The following is a 27,925-nucleotide window of genomic DNA, read 5'->3' as shown; positions in this document are numbered from 1 at the left end:
CTCCTACAAACTACCTTGGAGCAGACTCTGATGCAAACTGTCCAAGAGTGAATGATGCAGCATTAAAACAGAATAGCATGATCTTCTCTCCCCTGCTCCAATCATCCTTCTCTCCAAAACCCAAGCTCCAGCAATCCTTAGCCACTCAGATTTCAGTTCCTCACCAAATAGGGATGCTCGCTTCATAAAATGTCAACAGTGACACCTCCCTTACTATCTTCATGCATGCTCCCTTAGCGATTTGTCTGCCTTACCTGAGAAACCTACAGCACAGTTCCTTCTGAAGCCAGGTTCATCCAAAAATTCTGCAAGAGCAAATTCCAAGAACAGGTACAGCACTCCAGTGAGCAAGGAGAATGTGACGATGACATAGGCAAACCATCGACTGCCTAGTCTTCTTTCCAGATGTATTCCTTTCCAGAGCATGGATGCCATGTTGAAATACAAATGCCAGTCGTCTGCGTGGTGAAGAGGAGAAAGCAGCAAGCGTTGCCAGTCTTTTTGCTGGTAACACTTCTCCACGCTAAGGCAGGACTCGAACAGCGGTTTCAGAGGATTCAAGAAGAACCAGATGTTGAGAACCAAAGTTGCGAGGGTAACGGGTGGAATATTGCTGATCCCAACATGGAAGATTTGAGAGAGGAGCAGAATAAGTCCAGCGTTAATTCCCCTTGATCTCCGCTGCATAGTTGGATATCAAACCAGTGCTGCGGACACACGGTCAGGTTTTAGGAATCGGGAAAGATATACAGGCAGCAAAACCTAAAACATAAAATGCACATGAAAATCGGTCAATTAAGACTTAATACACCGATAAGGCATGCTCACTTAAAGATGAGCTTACATTGTATATATCCCACATCACATCTGAGAGAAACATTTCTTTTTTTTTTTCAGTGTCTTCCAGAGTAACATCAGGATGCTGTCCTTCCTCATTTTACATTCTAAAATAGAAATTTTCTCCCAAAACCCAATGGACTAGTTAATGGATACGTATGCTTTTTCTGACAAATTCGCCATGAAAAAAAGAGTTGTCTTCTTATAAACAAATTTGTAACCTCATAAAAAACCTAGAAAGACAGTGTGTAAATATTTAATAATGATTTCTACTCAGAATGCTGAACAGGATTCTTTACCACCTTAATTTTTTTAAAGAAATATTTAATTTTGATGTAGTCAATAGAATCTGCCCCAAAGTTTTGTTTTGTTTTTTTAAGATTTTCTCTTTTATTTGACAGACAGAGATCACAAGTAGGCAGAGAGGCAGGCAGAGAGAGAGGGGGAAGCAGGCTCCCAACTGAGCAGAAAGCCAGATGTGGGGCTTGATCCAAGGACCCTGGGATCATGACCTGAGTTGAAGGCAGAGGCTTAACCCATTGAGCCACCCAGGCGCCCCACCCCAAAGCTTTTAAACTTCCACAGGCAGATTTTAAAATGCAAGGATTTACTATCTTCTACTCCATAATGCCAGTTACCAACTGCTAGGCTGCTTTATCGTCACAAAAATTTCTGCATTCATTCATTCATTCATTCATTCATTCAAGATTTTTTTATTTGACAGAGAGAGAGCAAAGCAGGAGAAGGAGCAGGCAAAGGCAGAGGGAGAAGCAGGCTCTCCACCAAACCGAGAACCTGATGCAGGGCTTGATCCCAGGACTCCAGGATCATGACCTGGGCCAAAGGCAGATGCTCAACCGACTGAGCCACCCAGGCGCCCCAAATTTCTGCTTTTAAAAGTCACTTGCTATGTGCCGAATCCTAGATTGAAACACAGTCACCATGTTTAAGGAACTCATTTCCTGCTAAGAAGTAAGCTAACCATTGCCACACTATGGTCTGAAGGCAGTGACAGCAGAAGACCACATCTGAGATACATGGGTCAGCCTGAGGTGTGTTAGTCTGTAGTGTGGTCTTACAGAACAAAATGGAGTTAGTAACAAGAAAGAGTGTGAAGTTCAGCAGTATTTCTCCACCTTGTGCCGACTCGCCACCCCCCTACCCCGCCCCAAACCTGGGCTGTCCTTATGACTTGCTCCAGCTGACAATACGCAGACAAAAGGACACTAGTTCTCAGTGTGGGCCTTGAGATGACCGACAGCCTTCTGCTCTTTCTGGAAATGCTCTCAAGCAACCAAGTGGACACATCTGGGCTAGCCTCCTAGATGAGGAAAGACACAAACTCCAGTCACCCTGATGGCACTGGCCACTAGCCAGCTCATGCCCCTGAAGCAAAGCTGTGTTGCTGACCAGCAGCTGACCACAGTCACAGAAGTGAGTCCAGCAGAACCCAGCCTAATTTGCTGAGCCACAGAACAGTGAGCTAAATAAATCAGACTGTAGCTTCGCCAAGAGTTAGAGTGGTATGTTATGCAGCAATCACTAACCAATACAGATGGTACTTGCTTTAGTGAGGGCATTGGTTATCCTTATGGGAAGAAGCTAGCAAAGAAAGAGACAAACTAAAGATGCAAAAGATACACAGAAAGAATCAAGTCCTTAGAACAACCTTGTCTGTTGTAATAGGAAGGAAGAAGAAAAATGTCAATTGCAGATATAGGTCCAGAGGCAGATTAGGGCTGGGATGCTGGAAAAAGTTCTCATCTAGTGGTTTTTATCTATGGAGCTTCCTAGGCCCTGAACCAAATACGTGACTTACTCTGATCAAAGATTCTCATTCAGACAGGACACTGGAAGGTACGTGAGCTTTGGGGCAAAAATGGGTACAGTTCTACTTAGAAGCTCTAAGACCTAGGGCAAATTACTTAAACTCTCTGAACTTCACTTTTTTTGCTTTAAACTAGAGACGATAATACCTCCTTTCCAGGATTATTGTAACACATCTGGAACGAAGCAGATGCTAAATATACAGTGGCTACATTTTTCAATACTCTGAGGTAATCTCACCTGTGCAGAAAAAGCTTTATGCAAATGGTAGCATCCGAACAAGGCTCAAATGTACTCCCCCCATCCTCTTCCCATATGCATTCTAAGAAATGACCAAGAAAAAGTTACACATTAATGTGTATATGTGTGTTGTGTACACCCCTGTTATTAGCACAATCCAAGTTTTTGTTTTGTTTTGTTTTGTTTTTATTGATGAGCTTATTATTATAGCTCTGTAGCATTCTCAGGAATTAGAGAACTTAACAAAATTTCAACTGAAGAGCTCCTGGGCTATTGTAGAGAAACAGTCTATATTTTTCACATTGACATTCAAGTCTATTTTCAAATCTCCAATTACTGTGTTTTTTTGGCAACATTCCCTAAATAATTTTATTTTTTTTAAAGATTTTATTTATTTATTTGACAGAGAGAGATATCACAAGTAGGCAGAGAGGCAGACAGAGGGAGAGGGGGAAGCAGGCTCCCTGCTGAGCAGAGAGCCCGATGCAGGGCTCGATCCCAGGACCCTGAGATCATGACCTGAGCCGAAGGCAGAGGCTTAACCCACTGAGCCACCCAGGCACCCCACCCCATTTTAGTATAAAACCTCAATACCTATAATAGAAGCAACGGAAAAATCCAGCCTTGATTTTTAAGTAATCAGCTTATAAGAAATCACAAAATGAACCCTTTGATCTCAGTACAAATAGTGTTCTATGACGCTAGGCTATGCACAGCACAAAATCAAAACTAATTGGGTCTTTGCTTAAGAAAAATCCCTCCCACCCCAACGGGAATCATTAGTGATGAGCAGTATAAAAAAAAAGATAGCAGGGCACCTGAGTGGCTCAGTGAGTTAAGCCGCTGACTTCGGCTCAGGTCATGATCTCAGGGTCCTGGGATCGAGTCCCGCATCGGGCTCTCTGCTCAGCAGGGAGCCTGCTTCCCTCTCTCTCTCTACCTGCCTCTCTGTCTACTTGTGATCTCTCTCTGTCAAATAAATAAATAAAATCTTAAATAAATTAAAAAAAAAAAAGATAGCAGAACTTCCCCAATATTATTTCACACTACATCCAGGCTCATTTTGCACTTGCTTGACTTCTGCCCAAATCCAATGGTCCCTTTCCCTGAGCATCCCTCTCACCATGACCTCCACTGGGGCCTTCCTGGGATCCTGTGTTCTCCTGTGGTGTCATCCCCCGCTTCTAGCAATCCCCATTCCTCTGTTTTTCCTTTGGCCTCTATTCTTGCTCTCTTTGGCACACACTCATGGAATTCCACTCCTGTGGTTTCTAGAATGCATTTTGTCATTTGGATCCCCAAATTTCCATTTTGTACCCTTAATTTCTCAGTAGGTTCCAGAGGCATAATCTTATAGGAAGAATACCGCCTGTCTGTTCTCTTGGCTTTTGAAAACTGAGTTACCCCTTCCCTCTCACAAAATGTCTACTTAGTCATTCCTTAGGCACTCCTCTATTTAATAAATATAAAGTGCCAAGCACATGCCGATCTCTGTGCCTAACTGCAGAGGTATTGCAAAGAACAAAACCCTTACAACTGCAGCCCCTAAATAACCCATTTCTATTTGCTGGGGAAAAAAAATATTGGCTGTAGCAAATCAAAGGATGAATAAAAAGATGTGGTTCCTGTTCACAATGAATGTAACCTTAATGGGAAGGCAGATAGAACCATAGCCAATGTGAAACGTGCAGAATATATTTTGGGATCCATGTTTATCAATGAAGGCCACTAGAGTACAGTATGGCTAGAATGTAAGTTTGGGGTGTTCAGTAGCAAAGATAAATGGGCATACTTCCTACCAACTCTATGGCCCACTTTCCTTCCAAATAAGCTATCAAGTCAGCCTTCAAAAGTGAAGAATGCCGCTTCTAACACGGTAACAGAAAATCCCTGTGGTCCATGCGAAGATCAAATCTGTAACTTGACCCCATGGACCTGGCAAGCATAGTTCTAAGAATACCAAAGAGAAGATATCACAATAAGCGAGCACTGACTGTAAATAAATGTTGTTTCATCCGGCTCATCAAATATATACAAAATTTCAGACTGCTGAGCTGGAAGAGAGACCACAGAGGCATGATCCATTACAGCAACTCATCTATAAGCTGGAAACCAGTTCAGCCTGTTTGGTTTGGGAAGTGATTTATTTATTCTAACTTGTACCCAGACCATAAAAGTTACCACCGCCCAAGGAAGAGCAGGCTAGTCCCTGCACTCCCCCAGCTCAGAAACACATCTTTCCCTCACGCTCAACCTGCCCCAAGCTGAACACTGGACCCATCCCTTCCAATTCTGTGCCTCCGCGTTCAGCATCTCAGGACACAGAATCTCCCCTCTCCCCTGCTGTTCAAGTCAGAGATGCCGGAAACATCCTTGACCTGCCCTTTGGCCCTCATCGCCCTCCTATCCTCATATCCCATCCACCACAGTTGGTTAATTTGTCCAGTTTGTGTCAATCTCCTTCTTTCTAGCTCTTGAGCCCTACTCCAATCTAAGGCACTATCATACCTTGCCTGCATTGTAACAAACTCTCTAACTGGATTCTCTCCCACCAACCATTTTTCCACCACCACCCAGAATAATCCCTATAAAACTGAAGTTGGATTCCCCTGCAGATAACCTGTGATTGTTTATCATTACAGTTAGAATAAAGCCCAAACTCTTCACCATAACCACACACTTGCAACAACCACTATCCTGTCCACCTCTCTGGTCTCTGACCCAGTCACGGTGCCCCCACCACAAGGTGCTCCCAACCCAAGAGCTCCCAGATTGCAGCAGAAATGGCCAAGGGCAGAATCACCTTGTCTGTTTTGATCACCACTAATTACCTAGAGCCTAGTACAATGACTGGCACATAGTCAGTGCTTACAAGTTATTTGCCCAAGGACTCAAGATGAGTATTTTCTAATATATCCACATTATACAATAAATAAGACTGACTGAAAAGACTACAATTTGTTCATCTTCTTAGTATTTTTCCTGCAATTGTAGCAACCTTCCCCACAGCACTGTGCATGTTATTCCATTTACGTTTTAGTCCCAGAAAAGCGTTTATAACATTTATCTCAACTTTACAGAAATAAACCTCTGATCCATGTAAAGTGTATTAATAGGTTGTTTTGCCGGAACTATTTGATTAAAAAGTGGCATTTTAATTACGTAGTAATACACACTAGACAGCACTATATCAAAGTCGCGACAGAGAGAAATGGAAGACTTCTTGAAATATTCAAAGGGAAAATAGCCATATTTACTTTTAATGAGAAATTAAAAATTAAACGGGTATGTAATAAAAAAAAACTAAATGGCTAGAACAAACAAAAGAAACTGAATTCGTAACTTGGAAAACCAATGTGTCTCAAGGGGGAGAGAAAGGAGTTTTATAAAAAGGGGAAAAATCTAATTACAGTGATTTTCAATTCTACTTACAAAGCATAAAATACTTCATCATTATCATTTACTAGGGTGGTAAATGTCTCAATTTTCAGTTAAAATGTTCTATATCCCCAATCTGGCATCTGATAGTAACAGTGTTCATCCATTTACCGGTTGAGGTACATTTGGGTTGTTTCTGCTTCTTGACTCAAATGAATAATGTGGCTAGGAACAGTCGTGTATAATTTTTTTGGTAGGCGCACATTCTCAGTTCCCTTAGATATATACCCAGGAGTAGAATTGCTGGGTCATACGGTAATTCTTTGTTTAACTCTTTCAGGAAATGGCAAACTGTTTTCCAAATTTCAGCATCCTATTGTACTCCCTCCAGTGGTATAAGAGGATTCCAATGTCTCCACACCCTCAACACTACTTGTCTTGATCCTCTTTTTTCGTTTTAGCCATCTGAGCGGGTATGAGGTAGTACTGACTTAGATTTCCCTAATTACTAATGACACTGAGCAAATGCCTAAATTTTCATTGCTTAAAATATAATATAAGCACACATGCTGATAGGTCTGCAAAACCATACAGACAAGCTCGCACCCTCTCTCTCCTGCTCTCTAAGAAACAGTGTAACAAGCTCAGGTCAAAAGAAAGCTTCAGAAAAGAAAGATGGAACCACAAAGAAAGCATTCTAGTTAGCCTACTAGGATTTTAGCATTGTCATCCCTCTGGATGGGACGTGTTAAGAGTGAATGTGAGTGTACCTCACTAGCAGGGGCATAAGCTAGGGCCCACTCATTTGACAATAAATACTGTAAAATCGTTGTGAAAGTAACAGAGGGTTAGTATGTTTTACCACTTCAAACAAAGCAAAAATGCTATGGAAATAGCAGATTATGTTAAACATAAAAGCATCCCCTGCTTCTTCATTTACATGAGCTGGGCGACAAATTAGCACATCATAAATACCATGTTAACTTGGTCAAAACATACACAAAAACACAATGTGTGTGTGTGTGTGTGTGTGTGTGTGTGTGTGTGTGTTTTCCTCTAGGAATGAACTCTCTCTAGGAATGAACTGGACTCAACCATTTCTTCTCACTCCCTAACTCTCTCAGGAAATGCTATCATTCATGGCTTTTCTAATCCAAACACAAGAAATTGTTTTCTCTACTTCTTACCATAAGGCCAATAGATGAGAGTATTTTAGTGTGGCACAAAATAAAATTATTTGTTATTCCAATAAAACTTCTTAGCATACTTTTACTTTTCCTAAAAGATATTATTAGCTTCCTTAGGTCCCGAAAGAACCCAATTACAAAATGTACATTTCCAAAATATTTTTGAAAATAAGAAAATGGTATGGTGTAATATGTATTTGCATTTAGCAAAAAACAAGAATTAACTAAATGCTTGCAAAGTAATTTGTTTCCTCTTTTTAAATATATGAGTTCATTTCAAAAAGCTTATATAGCTTATAGGCAATATAGGGTTGTTAAATGTAACATATAGTCATATGAACAACATGTAAATTATGCTTTTAAAACTTAATATTTAAATACTAAGTGTAACAGCAAATGGTATAGCTTCACATCACTACCCCATGTTCAATCTACCAGAATGCATCATCCACCTGAGCTGATTAGTAAATGGGGGGTCCTGGGGGTCCTGGGTGAAATCTCTGTCAGAGTACCATAATTGTTTAATGGCAAGTTGCACATAAATGACAAATTCTTCTAGCCATCTGGATCTGTTAAGTGGCTTCATGAACCACAATAATGTTAAGGTCAAAGAATCAGAGTGGGACTCTGTTTTCCTATTTCATATTAAAGGCAGAGAGATCCAAGGAAATGAAAACACTCAAGTGAATGAAAATTGACTTCATGAATAAAAAATGAAAACAGGAATCAAATTATATTAAGAAGGTAATGGGGATCTAGTCATGAACATTGTGACACTCTCAGTAATTACATCCTACTCATAGAAATATCTACAACTTGGTCTCTTGCAGAAGAAACTGGGAATTGAAAGCACTTTTCCCTTGTGAGGGCTTCTGAGACTTCCCTTCATTCAGTGATTCTCCAACCTCATATGCTTCATCGTTAAAACCACATGAGAAATTGTCTTACCTGGCTCAGTATAACCATTAGACTACCTCCCAAATGCCAACTGGCTAAATCATTGACTTTAAGCTACCAGCCATAGAGTTTTTAAGACACAAGACCTCTTCCTTCCTCTTTTCCCTCATCTACCATCCCTCCCAATGAAAACAAATATAAAACATATCAACCTTAATAAGACGCTGCCCAACTGCTGTTTATAGTAGCCTCCCTTGAGTATGAATATCATTCATGCGGAAGGCAGAATCCTTGCTCTCTGAGGTGGAGGGGATTTAAGACCACTAAACAACATAAGAAGTAACAAAATGTTTCAGATAAGTAAGAAATCATTAATAAGGGCATATATTATGTGGTGAAAGACCTCACCAAAAGTCAGACACTTATCACTGGACACTCTTCCCCCAAGCCACTTATATAATGCCTGACTAGATTTGGTGAAAATCCAATCTCATCATGTTATCCCCTGCCCCCAATCCATCTTGTTTTTCACATATGATGGCATTCTCTACAACATCATCATAAAACTGAAGAGTGTCATAATTAATAGAATGGACTCCGAAGCCTAATGGCCACATTCAAATTCTGACTCAACTGCTTTGAATTGTATGACTTGGTCAAAGACTCAGTCAGCCTGTGCCTAAGTTCCCTCATTTATAAAATATATCCTAAATAAAGTAAGACTTGCCTCAAAGTTGTTGATGAGTTAATATTTGTCAACCATGCAGGACTATACTTGCAACATAATAAGCCTCTACCAATGTTAGCAGATATTATAATTTTACCCTCCTCATCTGATCAACTTCAAGTATTTTAGCCTAGGATTCAAAGTCTTAAAATAGTTACATACTTCCCCAATAATAACTAATATCTAACACATATATTTATAGTTTTCAAAGTAGTTATGTCTAATTTGTTTCATATAATTCTCACAAATGTCTGAACACAAACTTAGTTCCATGTTACCCACTAGCTGGTCTACCTGGCACTTGCCAAGAGAATCACCTGACTGTCCTGCTACCCGTGCTGAAGCATCTCTTTAGAGCTACCCATATGAGGAGCAGCTCAGTGGAGCTTCTGCCCTTGGGACTTTCTGGGGATGTTCCAACTTCAGCCCTCGGCTTTCTCTGTCCAAGGTGCTTAGTTAGTGGCCTTCTCCAGATGGACAGTCACGTGAGGCACTCTCACCAACAGAGGTCACCAAAGCAAATTTCACACATATCCCATAGCTTACATTTTAAGTGTCCCCATTCCAAACACAACGGCCCAATTTAGTAGAAATCATGAGAAATTTTGGTGGGAAACCATGAGACAGAGAAAGAAATTCCATTTTTCTTGAATAGATAAGCCAAGAAGGCAATGCTTATAAACTGGACTATTAGGACTCAAATCCAGCCCCTCTCACCAGACGGTACTGCTTATCTGGTGATCTCTCTCTCTGCTGTGACCCTTGTTGCTACTGCCTATTCCTATGAATAGGAATTCCTATGAAGCTGTCCTAAAAAGTCTGTGTGTCTACAGGCATTTGTTATATGCCTCGAATGTCTACAAGTGGTTAAATAAAAAATCTTTGAAAATTCTAGACTGTGATCTAGAGGCAGGCCAGGAAATGGTTCAAAGTTATGCTTCATAATCAATATTTTTTAACTTAACTCACTACACGAGGAACTCTGAAAATGCCAGCTACTTTTCTTTCACATAAATGCTTCTTGGAGGGTAAACTCAAGGTTGGGAGAACTTTTTAGAAAGTAAGAAAAGGGAATAAACAATATTTCATGTTTAGTTTAATCCTTACTTACATGGGGTAAAATTTTATTAAAACTAATTTAAGTAGTAATGAGGAAAAAGTGATTAAAAATGTAAAGATTTCAAGACTTAACCATCTAGCAAAGGGCTTCCTTTTATGAAAAGATCTCACCAAGAGAGATAAGGCAGAGCAATACTTTCAAAGTTAGATATTGCTTTCAACAATAATGAGGGTCACTGAAATACGTCTGTTTAAAAAAAAATATTACAAGTAGAGAATTACATTTTTAACACTGTAAAAGAAGTAAAAAGCATCTTAAGGTAAAATTCCTAGAAAACAAAAACCAATGTGAAGAAATTCTGGGAATTAAACAGTAAAGTTGCTGAGGGTAAAAGGGTATGTTAGAAAAGATTGGGGAAAAAATGGGTAAGACTTGCATAGTTCGGAAATATACAGACAGTGTCCATTGGGGGAGAGGGTTAATCTTCATGATCATCACCCCATACCCCAAATTAACATAAATCTAATTAAGAAGAACATGCCTGCTATGCAAACACACCTTCAAGGCATCCCCTAGCTACTAGCCCCCTATCCTGCACCCCACTTCCAACCAGATTTCTACTTCTGAGACCCTTAGATATAGAAATTCTAGAGCCATCAGAATTTCTGGAGCCACTGCATCCAAATATTTTAATAAAATATATTTTGTACACAAAAATAACTGAGGCACAACTACAGTGGTAGCTATGAAAGATTAGTTTCAATTAAATACGGGCAAGTGATTTCAAATAATATAATCACCTACTCTGAGCCACAAAAATGTGTGCCCACAGCAATAAATGGAATCACCAAAGGAAACTGTCAAGTCAGGACCTGATAATCTGTTCTATCCTGTGGATTCTTAACAATATGCAGGAAATGATAAGATTCAGAGTGCTTAAGGCAAAGGTTCCTGCAACTTCACCTATGAGGAATATGGTGCAGTAGAAAGTACACGAGGTTAAACCAAAGGCATGAGGGGCGCCTGGGTGGCTCAGTGGGTTAAGCCTCTGCCTTCGGCTCAGGTCATGGTCTCAGGGTCCTGGGATCGAGCCCCGCATCGGGCTCTCTGCTCAGCAGGGAGCCTGCTTCCCTTCCTCTCTCTCTCTCTCTGCCTGCTTATCTGCCTACTTGTGATCTCTGTCTGTCAAATAAATAAATAAAATCTTAAAAAAAAAAAAACAAAAAACAAACCAAAGGCATGAGCTTCCATCCTGGCCCCACTATTAACAGGACAGAGAGGCCAAGGAAGTAAAAGATAAAACAAGAAAACAAAAAGCCACCAACACTACCACAACAAAAATCAAGTTTTTCTACTTCACTAAGAGCTGACTGAGGATGGGAAAAGGCTTTACCCAGGGTGGAAGGTATTGGTGATCATGGATTATCTTGATGGGTTACTGCATCTCTGTCCTGCCCTCACTGTCTACCAGAGCCTGCCCTCCTCCACTGTCCCATCTGACTCTGTGATCTTGGTCACAGAGATACTCTTGAAGTAGTACTTGGGCTGAGGCTGCAGAACTGGGCCAAGCCCTTTTAGGAACCAGAAAATCAAGACTACTGTCTTCTGTGGCTCTTTAATGGGGCCACATGTCCTCAAGCCTGTGGAAAAGTCTCTGGTTCAGGGAACAATGAGTTGGCTTCGCATAAAAGCAAGACTCGGGAAAGGAACTACAGGTTTAGGAAATTCTTTAAATGAGTGTCAAGAACACTAACAATAGAAGAGCTATGGGTGCCTACTTATTTACACAGAGTAGGGGAAATTAAGATTCACTATACATTCCAAAGAACCAGGGATTTTGTCAAAGTGAAAGGAAAAGACAAAGCCTTGGTCGTGCTGAGCAATATGCTGGAGCATCCCCACAGCAATTTGAAAACTTTAGGTAAAAAGCATAAAGAAGATTAAAAGGAATCAGAGAAACTATTATCAGTGAGATAGCACTTTCTCCCCTGCTTCTACTAGTGGCCCTGGTTCTACTCAGCCTAGGTCTGGCTCCTCGCTTTGGGGTCCTGAATGTCCAATAACACCAACCTCTGGAATGGTCCATCCCTTCAGGCTGATTAGGGTCAAGCTGACCCAACTAGTTTGAATCTAGTCCTAAGACTGAACTATATTCCCCCAAACACACCATCAAACACAGAGACAGATATACGAATGAAGAAAGAGATACAGAGATGCAGACACGAAGAGAAATCTATCCATTCAGACTGGCAGAAGAGAGTTTAACTTTTTGTTAGCCAGGAAGAGGCTAAATTTTAAACAAGGTCACTTATGTGATCAGTCAACAAACAACACACTGACCATCGACCACAGGCAAGGCAGTTATTAGGCTCAGAGAAAAAGACAGTGCAAACAACTTTTTCTTGTTTCAATCGAGTTAAGAAGTTGCTCTGGGGCACCTGGCGGGCACAGGTGATTGAGCATCTAACTCTTGGTTTCGGCTCAGGTCAGGGTCTCAGGGTCATGGGATCAAGCCCCACTTCAGGCTCTATGCTCAGCACAGGCTGCTTGAGACTCTCTCTTCCTCTGCCCCTCTCTGCCCAGCTCTCAATCTCTCTCTACAATAAATAAATATATCTTAAGAAAAAAGAAGTTGAGAGAGGCAAGAGTGCTTCACCCCCATACGGTGATAAAGGATGTAGATTTAGGGCAACACAAAATCCTTCTACAGAATTACCCTATTTTTGTTCTATCATAGTCTCAGAAGAGTCTGACTAGGTGATTCTGTAGTAAGCAGGAGTCCTTCCACGCACACAGACACTTCTCCTCCATTACCATTGCCCACTTGCTGAGGGCTTTCAAACAATTTCACTGGAATTGGGGAGGACCGTTCAGAAAATCATACACAGACACAGGATGTCTTAAGTCACCTTGCCTTGGATTTTGCAGGAATGAGGTCATCAGGAAAGGGGGACAGTGTAAAGGTCCCCTCTACTATAACCTGCCTAGAATTGCACACATCCATGTGCAAGACCAGGACGGTGGCCCCTGAGAAGGGCAGTCAGGCCTTGTTCCCTCCCTGCACTTCCCTAACTCTGGGAAAATCACCAGCGTGCAAAGTCTAGATAAGCTGGGGGCCTCTGATTTCATAAATCCAACCCAAGCAACCATTCACAGGAAGGACCATTTGTGCAGCTTTGTAACGGCAGAACAAGAGACCCTCCCCTAAGGCCACTATAATTACTAAACTTAAAACACTGAGTACTTGACCTTATTTTCTATTACTCTTCTATGCCCACTTTCCCGATCAGGTCATGCTTATCTCTAGGTCTTGGCTCAGCAAAAGTGGTGGTTACAATGGCTACCTTGGATCAGATGACCCAGCTATTCTGTTTATTAGCTGTGTTAGTTACCTTGAGCAAATTATCTAATCAATCCAAGCCTTGGTTTCCCCACCTGTAAAAGTGGTTGGTATGAGGATTTAATTAGCACACTCCTGATGATTATAGCAATTTGTTTTGGTATTATTATACATTGTTTGGGCTTCACTGAGAAGCAGACACTGAGACAAGGGTCTCTGTGCAAGTAATTTATTTTGGAGGTGACACATTTAGGATTTATGGAATTTATTTAGGAGGCAACTGACTAGTAGCGGAATGGGAAAGCAAAATAAGGAAAGCAAACAGCCAAAATTGTGTGCATTACCAAGCAAGCCATCATGATGGATGCTGGGGCTTAATCTCATTGGGAAATCCCGGAGCTAGTATAGGTATGCCCCAGTGCTAACGCCCACAGGGCTGAGGGTCTGCCTTAACTCCCTGTTACTTGTGGCTTGTCACAGCAGGCAAAGCAAGTGACAGGGGCCAGAGAAAACACTCAGGCAAAGAACTGCAGGTCTTGGAGGCTAGAAGTCCATCAGAATGCATGAAGGGGATGTGGACAGGGCCCTGCTAGCATCACTCCTTAACCCAGGACACATCCTCCCCCCACCCCGCCCCCATTCCTCCCAATCCATTCAATTCCTCCTCAGTTGTAGAGCCCAGCTCTTGTCCAGGCTCCTCACTGACAGGCTCCCTGACCACAACACTAATGTCCCACACTGCTCTCTGAATGGATGACCTACCACTGTCAATAGGATGTCACCAGACCCTATTGTCATATCTTCCAAACTGCATGTTCTCAGTGTGTCTTCAGGATTGAGAGCACGTGCTCCAGAGTCCAAACTGGTCCCACAGACCGGCTTTAGCATTAAGTATTGTGCAAATTTATGCAAGTCACCTCAAGTAAGCCTCAGCTTCCCGCTACATAAAACGGGGTAGTAATTACAATAGCTAAACATGATCCTAGGATTCTTGTAAAGATTAAATGACTGAAAACATCAAAGTGCTTAAAATAATGCCCAGCACACAGTAAACACTCATTAAATCTCAGCTATTGTTTTAATGACAAACAGAAATACTCATTTTCTACTGATTGTTTTTCTAAAATACAGGTCTAAAAGAAAAGTCAAATCACTGGCTACAATTACACACACATATTACTAGTTCATCTTTGGTATTACTGCTCTCAAACCTTACATGTGTGCTATTATCTGATAAAGTTAATGTGCAGATCTGGACCCACAGATGGAGGCCATGCCAGCGGCCCGGCCCACATCACAAACCTAAACTGTAGTCAATCTGTACTTACAAGAAAGGCCTCACTGTCAAGGAAATCTAAACACTTATACCACCAAACCTCCATCTTTGGCTTTGGCTAGCTCATCTTACTCTAGAAAACAGGACCTGCCAGCCTCATAAGGAAATCCCACACCCCCTAGCCAACCATACCTGTTTCCACACTACCTCTTCTAATACCCTATATACCATTTGCCCTTGCCCAAAATCCTCAGGAGAGAGTGATTCACTGTTTGTTGGGTACTCTATCCCCTGCCCCCAAATCCACGGATTGTTTTCCTTTGGAAAAAAATACCAAACTCATTACTAAATTGTTTCATTATTTCACATATCCCATTCAATCCTCTAAACTTTACTAAACAGGTATTATTATTATTTCCCCATGTTATAGATGAGCAGAAATTTTAACCACAATAAAATCTGGCTCCAGAGTCTCTGTTCTTCAAATGAAGTTGTGAATCAGGTTGTCTCTGCAGAAAAGTTGAGAGTTTTTAAGGTAGTCTACAGTTTGGCTCCAGAAAATCACTTAAATTACCATTTAAATGGTCCTATTAGTTACTACCTTCAGTGGATTCATTTCTAGGTAAGCTAATCGCAGGGTAGCAGAATATGCCACAAATATATAGCACTTGGCATAAACATTTTTTTTTTTTCGGAGTTAAAGGCAATTGAGAAGAAGCAGATATAAGTAAAGGTCTTTGCTCTCCCCTGTTTACCTAACAGCAGGACGCGAATTTATAAATGTTCCCCTCCTTAGCTACCAAGATGGACAAAATTTAATCACTAGGGACAACCTTTGATGTGGCATCAGTGGAATCTACACAACAAACTTTACTAACTAGTCTGTATCTTCCATTAGTTCCCCCATATATCTGCTTCCCATAGAAACTCAAAGTCCTTTTAGTCTTGTTACTTCTCCAAAAATGTACTATTCTTTTATTAAAATGCTATATAAGCCCAAGTTCTAACCATCCCTTTGAATTATTCATCTCTGTGTACTTCCAAACGCTAATAAAGTTGTTTTTCTCGTTGATCTGTCTTTTGTCAGTCAGGTTCACAGGGCTCCAACTGGAGAACCCAGGAGCATAAAAGGGTATGGAAAATTTTTCCTCTCCTACACGAATCTGGCTATGAGTCTTGATGTGAGCCTCTTCAGTTGTGGAGTGAGTTTGCCTTATATGGATCTCAGTTCTTTGATGGATCTAAGAAGTCTTGATTTTCAGATTGCTCAGCATTTATCTGTTGTGAGGACCAGGGTGACAACTTCTAAGCTCTACACATGTCAGAGCTGAAACAGGAAGTCACCACACTATCTCTTAATAACAGATATGATACTTTAACACCAAAAAAATTAGGAAGGACATAACCTCAGCCTGAAGAATAATCTTTCCCAAGAAAGGGCAGTTGGTGACTTCCACTAAACATGTCAAGATGTATATGTATTTTGAAAATATTTCAAATATAGAAAATCTTACTAGAGGAAACTTTTATTCTATCAAATCTAATGGTTTTCTTGATACAAGTCAATCTGTAGATCTATATTTAAGAGATTAATACAGAGTAACATTCAAACACCCACTTCTTTTGGTTAATTATCATAGTCATAGCCAATGGAAACAACAAAAAATCAATTTAAGAATCAAGTCAAAAACAAAAAAGTAACAATAATCCAAATGTTATTTTTTTCTCATTCCACTATACAAACAGAGAAGCTGAGGAACAAAAGCCTCCATGCCTCCTCTGACTTTCTCCCACCAGGGCCAGGCACCTTGCTGGGAAGGACACTGGAAAGTGAGGGTCTGGGTGGGGGGTGGGAAAGTGAAGTGCAAATTGCTTGGCATTCTTTCACACACCCCCATCCCCAGTCCTGTCCTACAAAGTGAGGTTTAATCTGAGAATGAAGTCACATAGAGGCAAAAATATCTTTTCTACCTTTTAAGAATTGTTGGAAAAAAGGATCACTATCCCAACTTTTAGCCCTGTATTTTGCCAAGTCTCCAAAAGCTGCCTGGTCACAACATGTCACTTTGCCTTTAAAGAATGACTCTTATAAAAATGCACCTTCATACTATTTGAGACTTGACATCAATCACACCCAAGGGACTGCCACATAGGAATCATCTTCATATTATACAATCAAACTTACTATTCCTTGGGCAAAATCCCATCAGAGCTAGAAAAAACTTAATTTCTCCTAATAAATGGAAATGCTTTCTTCTGCTAAGAACCACTTAACCATTTGGTTGTTTATCTATCCCCCCCACCCCTTTACTTGTGTCCTGTGTCATTTCTAAAGTGAACACTTTGGAAATAGGCAAATAATGTACAAATGTGTGCCAATTATAGAAATGTTAAGTCAATCCAATTCAGAGACTACCTTAATGAAGCTTCCTCACCTGCACCAGGCTTTGAAGGACAAAAGAAGGAAAGATATTTCTAAGAAAGGAAACAGCATGCATATGCTGTTTGCATAAATGTCTGAACTGTATTATTAGAGAAGTGTAAGTTAATTAGTCCGGTCAGTTCTGCTATAGTGCTTGTTTTGTAACAAGCAAATTTGTTCAAATGCAACTAATATATCAGGGAACAACTGGAGCATAATGCAAATTTCCCATTCGATTATGTGCAATTTCATCTGCAAAAGCATTAGGTGAAAGCTGGAAACCACCCAGCTGAAGCAGGCTGCAAAGAAATTCGCCAAACGCACACATTCACAAACCTCAAACATCTGCCAGCTACTGAAGTTCAGAGAGTATTTTAGGAGTTACACCCATTCACACCTGCAGTTAAAACTTGCCTCCTAATTCCAGATAATCCTTATTCTACCACTTGACAATAATTCACAAGTTGCAATCCTCCGACAACCACTTTCACCAGCACAGTTCAGGATTTTCAGAAAGGAATGTGCCATTATTTATTGTAGTATTTCTTAACCACTTAACATGTGTAAGTGTGCTACCATTTTGTTAGGTTACTTTTTTTTTTTTTTTCAATGTACCACTGACAAAGTTTTGTGAGTGTTTTGCTCCTGCCACCATCTGCACCATAGGTTCTGTGGTTTTACTGCATGATTTTGCACAGCATGATGACTTCAGGAATGCCCATGTCCCATCCTAGTAGAGCTGACTATTCCACCAGTGGAAAGCGTATGGGAGGCAGAGCAGCTAACTTAAGAACTGCTGCTCGTCAGTCACTATTACCACACTTCACTCCATGTTTCACTCCTACCATCCTGTCTTTTAACCAAACTCACCGAAGTTAGAGGCTCCCATCACTCAAAGATTTAGAATACCACGTGCCCTGACCTTTCCCAGATAAATTAGAGTAAGAGGGGACAAACTCTCTCTCTCAACCTATCAAATATGCCCTTGATGTCTTCTCTACCAAAAGTTGTTTTACCTTCCTTCGTGTGGAATTTAAAATCAACATTCCTTTAAATTTGGCAGTTGTTTACTTGACCACGTGTCCTTAATGTGTCAATGTTTACCTCTGATTATAACTACTCAAGGACACAGACTACATTCGTGTTTGGCCAGATGCTTTTCATAAGAGAAATCAGTATAATATACAGTTCAAGTGTACAAATTTCAGCAAAGAAGGGAAGAGTAAAACTAAGAACCCAAGATCAGATGCTCTGACAATACATGCAGTTCACTGAAAAAACTGCATTTACATGCATTGTGCATGTTTCACTTCTAGACAGCATACAAGGTCAAACCACTAACTGTCAGTTACAATAAGCTTCCAAACTTCTGGTCAATTACCTGGTTAATAACAAAAGACAAGGCTATGACATCATTATAGTTATAATTAATTTACACAGACCAGCTTCCAGTTAATCAAATACATCTTTTAAAACCACTTAATTATTTTTCACCTAGAAAGCAACATTCAGCTTTGTTAAATGAAAAGCAATCTTGCTGAATTCAACATGAAAGGCTGTCAGGCTACTCTAAGACACAAAGGATGAAAGGCTTCACAGGGCATACTGCTTCAAGGTAGGAGCACTCACAGCAAAAACAAGCACAAGGTGACGGCTAATACAACACATTTGAACAATTTCCGAACATAGAGAGGTTGTCAGGAAATGGGGTAAACAGGCTTTCGGGAAGAGAACTGTCCTGATGTTTTTTTGTCAAAGATATATGGGCACAGCAATATTAACGTATGTAGTATAGGACAGTAGTTAAGGGCATGGTCTTTGCTAAGAATTCTACAATATGCCTTGGAAAATTTGTTTGACTGCTAATTTCTCACCTGTAAAAGGACATGAGGCAGGCTTGTTTGGTTTTGCAAGGATTAAATGAGATTAAGTATATAAAATCATAAGTTAGGAAATAATAGTGTCTTTAATCCATGTAAACAAATAAACCAAAATAAGACATAAGATCAAAGATTTTAAATAGCTTTAAAGTATTTTTACAACTCAGTAACCAATTATCATTTTTCTGGGCTTTCTGTGATCCATTATTTTTAAACTGCATCATATGATTCAAATACACACACATTTAAAAAACAATACGGTGTATGTGGAAGGTACACAAAAGCCAAGTCATTATTTAATTAAAATAAATTTTATAATAAAGTCTCAAACCAGAGTTTCTGTCAACATTATCTGATAATTTGAGAATTTAATGAGCCTCCATTTTAGGATTAAAATTCTCATTATGTCATATGACAAAAATTTTATTTTTTCTACCGTTTTAAAGTGTTACAGTCTTAACAGAAATAATTAGATTATCTTTATACATGAAAAATGAAACTACTGGATTTTTGTATATAATCTTGACTTCTGCTCCATGGTAAGGTGAATTAGTGCCAACTCCAATTCTGATCCATCAGCACTTATGATTTCCAATATCAATCATAAGCTGGTTCCTTCTCTAACAGACTACACGTCTTAGTGAAATGAGGGCTCATTAAAGCTCTTCGACTGACAGCCCTTCAGACATAGGTCCTTAACCAGGAGACACATGCGGAGCAGGAATGCCAGCAGCATCCACCATCATTCCCTTCAAGAGAATTCAAGTAACTCCATGCTCACCTTTGCTCCATGCCTTATTTCTTTATCTGCCTAAAGTCAATGAAAAAACTGATAGCCATCCCCCCACTTAATCTCTGTGTAAGAACTGTTAGTGAATTATTTATGTGCCTGAAATCCTCCTAGCACAAGAAGTAGTCAAGAGGGAGAAGAGCATGGCTGACTTCAGAGATGTTATGTGTTCCCACAAGGTACACAGGACGTCCACTCATCACTAGGTGGTGGGGCAGCTTGGAGTTTGGCCTGTCCAGGAGCAACAATACCTCATTCTTTCAGGAATAGGTAGCTGCCTCCCACCCTCACTGGATATGGTCCTAGTGGGGACCAACAAAGATGCCCTTTCGCACACTAACTGAAGGGTGATAATGACCAGAGGTTAGCATAACTCTCCCCCTGGAATCTAAAAATTGTGCAGAGACACTAAGACCAACAACATCTGGAGCTGATACAGCTTTAAAGTACTGTCCAAGTCCACCAAGTCTACCCAATCCTTGAGAGCTCACTTAGCTATTATCCTTTACCAACGCTTAGTTGGTTCATTTTCTGTCAATTCTCTGGGTTTACCCATAGACTTTCAATAAATCTCTTGTTCTTGAATAAGCTATCTGGATACAACGGTTAACTTACTTTCTTTTGTTTGCAAAACACTACACAAAACACTACATTTGCCAAGGGCTGGCAAGCAGATCCTAGTCTATTTCAAGCATTACTAACTCTCATTGTCTCCTGGTACAGCACTCTAGCCCATGGGAGAACCAATACATGATGTGTACGTAAGTGGCAGCAAAGATCTGCTATAGTCATGCTATCACTAGAGAAAGAGGAGTGCGCCCAGCTAAGGATGGGAGTACGAGAGCCAACTTCTGCATAAATAAGGCAAAGTCCTCTTAAAGGCATAAACTAAGTGTCTAAACTTGGACATTGGATGAAAAATGTAATCACAAATGGAAAAATAAATCGTCTAAAATTTGTCTTTCATTTATAAAAGATTGATTTTAAAAAAAAATCTAATTACTGATTTTCAAAACCTACTCCTTGCCGTTGTTCTTCATTGAAAATAAGATTACTCTCCACATTTAATAAAATGTTATCACTTGGTGAACACTTCTGACTAGAACATTGAGACAACGAATCACTTAGATTTACCTACCAAAAAAAAAAAAAAAAAAAGGAAAGGAAAGAAGGAAGAGATTGAATAAGAGGTTTCTTCAACCTGATAGCCTTTAGGAAATATCATGGAATTACCCTGCATGCTTTTCTGTGGGTTTACCCCCTTGTTCCACCATCCTGTAATTTATCACACTTTTCTAATTATGAGCCCAGAGAAGAAAACCAAAGAATGTGAAATCATAGCAGTAAAAGCATTAAGCAGATAATTTTATATCTCACTGTCTATATTCTTTCATTTAAGAAATATCTGAATGCCTATAAAGGGAGAGGTACTGTCCTTTCAGGCAACCACAGCCTAGAGAGCAGAAATACAAACAGAGGTATTATGCTGTGATAATGAAAACAGGAATACATATAAAGTTGCACAGAACGTTTACACAATAGCAGAAATAAGTTTTAAGGTTTTATATGGGTTGTGGAGTAAAGAAAGAAAATACTGGGCAGGCATTACCCTGTGGGCAATGCAGAGGGAGATGAAATGATCCGTGAACCTCGTAATCAAAAGTAGGAGAGTTATCTCACAAAAATAAAAGGATTTAAGTCATCACTTGGTGGACATAATAGCTAGAAGCTAAAAATCTGGAAAGCTGAAGCTCCCTTAGTAATACAAAATTAACATACCTTGAAAGAAACAAGTATATCTTAAATACTTTGGTAGTAAGGAAGGGACTATGTAGGCAGTATGCACAATATTTGTTCCTATACTGGCTCCAACTTAGAATCAAACTGATTCATTATAACCACATGATTGCAAATTGCTGGGATTTGCAACATTAAAAAATGTAGCAAAGTTTCTTTCAGTGTTGCCCAAGAGAATCCCTCAAGGAAAAAAGAAATCCCAAATTAGAAGTAGCTGCCAACACACACAGACCTACACACACCCTATATTTTATTTATATAAGGCTGAAGTCATTGTAATATGTATAAAAATTTCATTCATAACTATCCTGATATTGTGACTTTGGATTAAAAATGCATAAGCAAGTTTACACCATACGGAAACAGCTGTTGGTATAATGAGAATATTCCTGGAGCTGAAGCCAGATTTGGGGTCAAATATGGATGCCATTGTTTACTAGTATGGGGCCTTGGGCAAATCATATAATCAATCCTGCTGAGCTTCTGCTTCTTTATTCATAGATGAGAAAAATTCCACTTACTTACTGGAGTCATTGTGAAGAATAAATGAAATAGCATATTATGAGAAAGCACGTAGCACACTCCCAAAGTTTGTTTTCCAATCTCCCTTCCTCTCCATAAAGTAATGAGCCTTTCCCCCCATGGAACTGGACTTTATTGCTTCATAATTATGATGTTCATGTAACAATGTCCAAGAAACTAGATGGTAAAATAACACCAACACGCAAACCTGAATGCACACATTGTTAGTTGACTATTATCTAGATCCCAAAGGGCTCTTATACAGCTCTTGTACACTATCTATTGCTTCCCAGAAATTTGACACATTTTCTTTTCTGAATACAGCCAAAATTATCCCACAGGCTTTGAAATATCGCCATCATGATGTTGCACAGAGCAGCTGGCTGATTGGAAGTGACTCCCCCTCCCCCACACTCCAGCTGTCACCAGGAAACCCTCCTTAATGTGTGAAAAAAGACAATGTGATATTACTACCACCCCTATTAATAACAATCTTACAAATAGTTAGCATTTGAGATTGTTTCTTATGAAAGCTCACTATTAACTAAAAATTAACTCTTTAAGAAAAACCCTTTACCATACAAATTGCAAACCAGCTGCTTTCATACAACAAAAAACAGAGGAATGGTAAACACAAGTAATATATTTCCACTGACTTCTTGTTTCTTTTTCCATGAGTCATCTGTAATGCTAAACAACAGCCAGTTAAAATATTAAATAACTTTAACGGTGATACAGCTGTCACGGCTTAGTGGGATCAAGAAAAAACAATAACAACAACAACAACAAAAAAAAAAACCCAAAAAACAAAAATCCTGAGATGATTTCTCTAAAAGCATGCATAGAACTCCCATTTTTTGTAAAATATGGGTCATAATGAAGACTGGGTTTTTTTGTTTTGTTTTGTTTTTTAAATAACCACTCACTCCTCTGCATGAGAAGTTATACATACATTTTACATTGCTGAAAATCCTGGGAATTGTTTTCACAACAAGTTTGTGAATCCCACTCACAATAATTCTTAATGCCATGACTTTTTAGATACAACTGTCTCTTGATGGTTTCTATCCCACAGATGAAGAGTTTCACACCCAGTGCCCTAAACTCCAGAGTTCTGGGGACAGGCCTTGGAGTATCACTGCAAAAAGTTCAAGATGAGCACCAGCAAGCAGAACTGCAACCTTCAATCTCTCTTAAGGCTTCTCTTCTCCTGAGCTTTAGATTCTGCTAAAGAAGAGGTTCGCTGCTAATAAATAAATAAATAATCTAAGGACCACTGCTTATGTGACCAGAACTGAAGCATAAAAGGAAATCTGTCTCCTTAAAGCATCATTTCTCTTTTAAATGACTTTTTTTTATCTTTTAGATGTTCTGTTTTGTTTTGTTTTGAAAGAATGTTTAGGGGGCACCTGGGTGGCTCAGTGAGTTAAGTATCTGACTCTTGATTTCTGTTCAGGTCATGATCTCATGATTATAAAATCCAGCCCTGTGTTGGGCTCCCTGCTAAGCATGGAGTCTCTTGGATTCTCTCTCCCTTTCCTTCTGCCTCTCTCCCCACTCATTCATGCTTTCTCTCTCAAATAAATAAAATCTTAAAAATATATAAATAAGAATGTTTAGGGGAGCCTGGGTGGCACAGTTGGTTGAGCATCCGACTCTCGGTTTTAACTCAGGTTGTGATCTCACGGTCGTGAGACTGAGCCCAGCATCAGGCTCCACACCCAGCATGAAGACTGCTTGAGATTCTCTCTTCTTCTCCTGCTCATGCTTTCTCTCTAAAATAAAAAAATAAATCTAAAAAAAAAAGTTTATGTACACATGCACCCATGTAATTTTACATAAATATACAGATTATTTATCCCCATCTCCATATTATAATACATTGCCAAGTAAACAAAATTATGAACTGGTATGACTCAAGTATTTTCCATGCCCCTATATATTATATACACATAAAAGCACATAAGTTTATTTTTTTAAAAAATGGAAGATAACGCACAGTGCATCTTTTCACCTCCTGGAACATAGTGTCCCCTCTGTAGTGGACTGTCCTGCTTAACTAACTGAAGAATACTTAAATATTAATCAGCCCCTGACCTTGACCTTCAGATAAACACCCAAAACAATTTCACGGAATTTGCTCTGTTATGGTGATAAAACTGAAGACAGTGTTTTTCTACCAGCTTTTCAAGTTTTAATTTTTTCCATGTGTTTTCTTTCTCTCACAATAATGTGAAAGCTTTGACTCTTTGGAACTTTAACATTTAAAAAGAAAAGCAGTGCAGTTAGGTAATAACAAAATTACCTCATTTATAAAAATAGGAAATGAATGAGGTAAGGTTAAGATTTGGAGTGATAACTATCTTTCCCACCTGTGCAACTGCAGCATTTATTGAGTCTTTCTGCCTTCACATGGTAGACATGCTTTGCAGTTTATTTCATTTAATTCATCCTGAGGTAAGCACACACCATGACTCCTACTTTACAAGAGAGAATTAAGGCTGAGAGGATGTAAATTTGTCTAACGAACTCAATTAAGTAGTAGAAGCAGTGTTCAAAACAAGGTCTGACCAAAACCACTGCTATAGATCTGCCCATTTTCCATAGAGAACAAGAACATTATTTAGGACCTTTGAAAAATGAATGTTTCATGATGGGACAGTGTTAATTTAGTGGTAGTATTAACAGAATTATTTACAGAAGCAGCTATCCAAAGTGACTCATGTTTATCTGCAAACTCTCACCCACAGTATCTAAGAGCCATAGTGTGGCTCAGGAGCTGTGTGCTCTAATTAAAGTGACATGTTGTGTAGGCCATGGTGTGGCACTGACCCTTCTCAAACTTGAATGAGTCTCGGTTTTACGGCAACTGTTTCAAATCCTAAATATTTCTCTTTTCCCCCCAACAATGGCCCCCTGAAAAGGGAAGGGAAAGGTTGTAAGTAAACCCTGCAACTGACAATCTGAAAAAAAACAGTAGGTAAAGGGCACAGCTAATTTAGTTCCTGTGATGCTTCCAGAAAACAGAGGTATAGGGAGTAGTTATGATGAGGCCTCCTCTACTTCCTGGACCTACATGATGCATGGGAAAGGAAGATAAGGACAGAAACATTTTCATCCTGGGCTTCTGCACTCAAGTCATAAACACGCCTTAGCAATATGGCTAAGGCTTATCTTTGGTTATCCACCCAACTTCTTTACCAAGTTCTAGAACGGAAGAAGGTATAACTAAGCTGAAAAGACCAAAAGGCCAAAGAATTAAAACTATTCTTTAATGCAATACTCATGCCATTCTTAAAAATACTACAGTTCCAGGGGAACTGGCTGGCTCAGTCCATAGAGCCTGCGACTCCTGATCTTCTGGTGGTGAGTTCAATATCACACTAGGCATGGGGTCTACTTTAAAAACAAACAAACAAACAAACAAACAAGAAACAAAACCAAAAAAAAAAAAACCTACAGCCGCAATAGTACTGGTATTAGCACATACTGCTATAACTTTCAACAGAATATCCTGGCATCCAACAATCTCGACTATATAGACTATAACTAGAATCCAGAAATAAACAAGTAAAATGCCCTCTAAGCCATTGTCATGATATTCAGGCACTTCGGCTCACAAAGAACACCATGAAAATCCTTCCAGCACAATCCAAGTAGTTAATTTAATGCAGTTCTAACAAGCTATTAAGTAACATCTCATCTCTAAGTGTTTTATGTGTGTTACTGTTAAACTTACTTTGCCTGCATTTTCACAGTGCATATTTACAGCCCTTTGAAGGCTTTAAGTAAATTGTCCCAAGGTCTTACACCTAGGAAAGGGTTCACCTGGTTTCACATTCCATTCTGTTACTTCTCCTCTTTATCACGACAGCAATAATTCATATTAGAACCCACATGCATTGGATTACTGCAAGTCTTGTTAAAACAGATTTCTGATTCAGTAAGTCTAGGATAAGATTCCCAAATTTCCATTCCAACAAGTTCCCAGGTGATGCTGATGCTAGTAGTTCTGGGACAATTGGGAGTGTATTGCTATTCTTCTTTGTAAAATTACTTGCTTCCCCAAGCTGCCATGTGAGCAGCAAATTAGAAGTCTTTAATAGTTTACTGGAATTAACAAAAGAAAAAGGGGCGCCTGGGTGGCTCGGGTTAAAAGCCTCTGCCTTCGGCTCAGGTCATGATCTCAGGGTCCTGGGATCGAGCCCCGCATCTGGCTGTCTGCTCAGCAGAGAGCCTGCTTCCTCCTCTCTCTCTGCCTGCCTCTCTGCCTACTTGTGATCTCTGTCAAATAAATAAATAAAATATTAAAGAAAAAAAAAAGGACATAAATGTGAGACATTAGACATTTAAGAAGCAACTGCAAAGAACTAAAAGCAGCAAGATTCAGCTGTCACTGAGCGTCCTGCAAAAAATATCTACACAACTCGGTGACCAGATCATGACACTGCAGTAATTCCTTCTAATAGCAATCCTGAGTCTTCAAAAGTTATGGGCAGTTTGGAAAAATGAAGCTTGTGATCCGTTTTTGGACAGGCTTTCAAGGTGTGACTAGAAAAAGGGTTAAATTCACAGGCGGATTTCCTACCCCCTACTAAGAGAAATACCACTATTTAGGTTAGGATTGTGTTTGCCACACACACTGTTGGGGAAAAAAAGCTATTCTTCCAACACCCGAAACTGCAAGTTGTTGCTGATGCAACTTCACTTTCAACTTCCCGCCTTCAGAAGGAATCTTTTTAAAACGCCCACAGAGCCAACCCCATCTCTGAGCACGTCGTTCCCGGCGCGGTTGGCCCCAAGAAGAGACCGGGGTGCAGACGATGCGACCCCTGGTCGACTTGCTGCGCGAAGCACCCACCCGGCTCCCAGACTTGACCAGAGTGCCCAGGATGCGGAAGCGCGCCACAAACCCGGCCCCTGGCCCTGCCCATGGGAAGTGCCGACTGGCGCCCCGCACCCCCTCACCGCCCGGCGCCGCAGCCCTGGAAAAAGGGCGAGAGGCACCTGGCAGAGCCGACGACGCGAGTGGTGCCAAACAGACTCGGAAACTCACGCTCTCTACGGCCCCGGCCTGCGTCCCCACGTCTTCGCGCGCATGTGCGTCATCACGCACGGACGCCAGATACCGAATGCTCTCCGTCCCCGGGGCGGCGGGGCGGGGAGAAGAGAGCGTGGGCGACCTCGCGACGCGGCTCCTGCAGCGGGGGTGGGAGGGGTAAGTAAAGTGAGAGGGCCAGCCTCCCGCCGCGCATGCTCAGTGGCGCTCCCGCGCCCTTTTTGCCCCGCGGGGTGGGCGTGCACACCGCGTGCCGCGGCGGTTACCCCTGGCAGGTTACGAGGGTTTCGCGGGAGAAGGTTCATCACAGAGCACCGGCTCAAACCGCCGGCTCCGAGTGACACGAATAAAATTCCTTCCTGCCATAAATGACTGGTGGTCGCCTACTCACACAGGAAGCAAAGGAGCGACCTGCTTTCGAGGGACCGGACTTGGCGACAAGCGGCTAGTGGGCCCCTGTGGCTGATGAGGAACTGGCCCACCCCTGCCGTCAGGGTCCTGCTGCTGCGTGGAGGAGTCGGACACTGGTTGTGAATTACTGTGGGGGGACACAGAAACTCCCACCTTCGTGGGTTAGCAGCAGACAGCGCGAGAGTGGAGCCCACGTTTAAAAAGTCAGCCACCCAAGCAAGCTGCTCACTCCCCAAAGCTTAGGTTGGAGCTGGCGTTTATTAGTCTGTTGGCCC

The 27,925-nt window shown here is 40.6% G+C and overlaps 1 protein-coding gene across 1 annotated transcript in view; it reads right to left on the bottom strand.

Annotated features, from left to right (window-relative positions):
- LOC111142601 (rhomboid domain containing 1) overlaps positions 1-27,392 on the bottom strand; it is a 123,951-nt gene extending 96,559 nt beyond the window's left edge. Inside the window, exons 1-2 of the mRNA XM_022495905.1 lie at positions 27,237-27,392; positions 255-762 (exon numbers count right to left, since the gene is read on the bottom strand). Of these exons, the coding sequence (XP_022351613.1) occupies positions 255-687 (433 nt within the window). The 5' untranslated portion in view covers positions 688-762; positions 27,237-27,392. The remainder of the gene's footprint in view (positions 1-254; positions 763-27,236) is intronic.
- Positions 27,393-27,925: the final 533 nt, after the last annotated feature.

This window comes from Enhydra lutris, unplaced genomic scaffold (assembly GCF_002288905.1).
Source record: "Enhydra lutris kenyoni isolate GAN:26980312 unplaced genomic scaffold, ASM228890v2 scaffoldscaffold1, whole genome shotgun sequence".
Lineage (NCBI taxonomy): Eukaryota > Metazoa > Chordata > Mammalia > Carnivora > Mustelidae > Enhydra > Enhydra lutris.
Note: the sequence above shows the minus strand (reverse complement) of the source record. Positions and strands in the feature narration are given on the sequence as shown.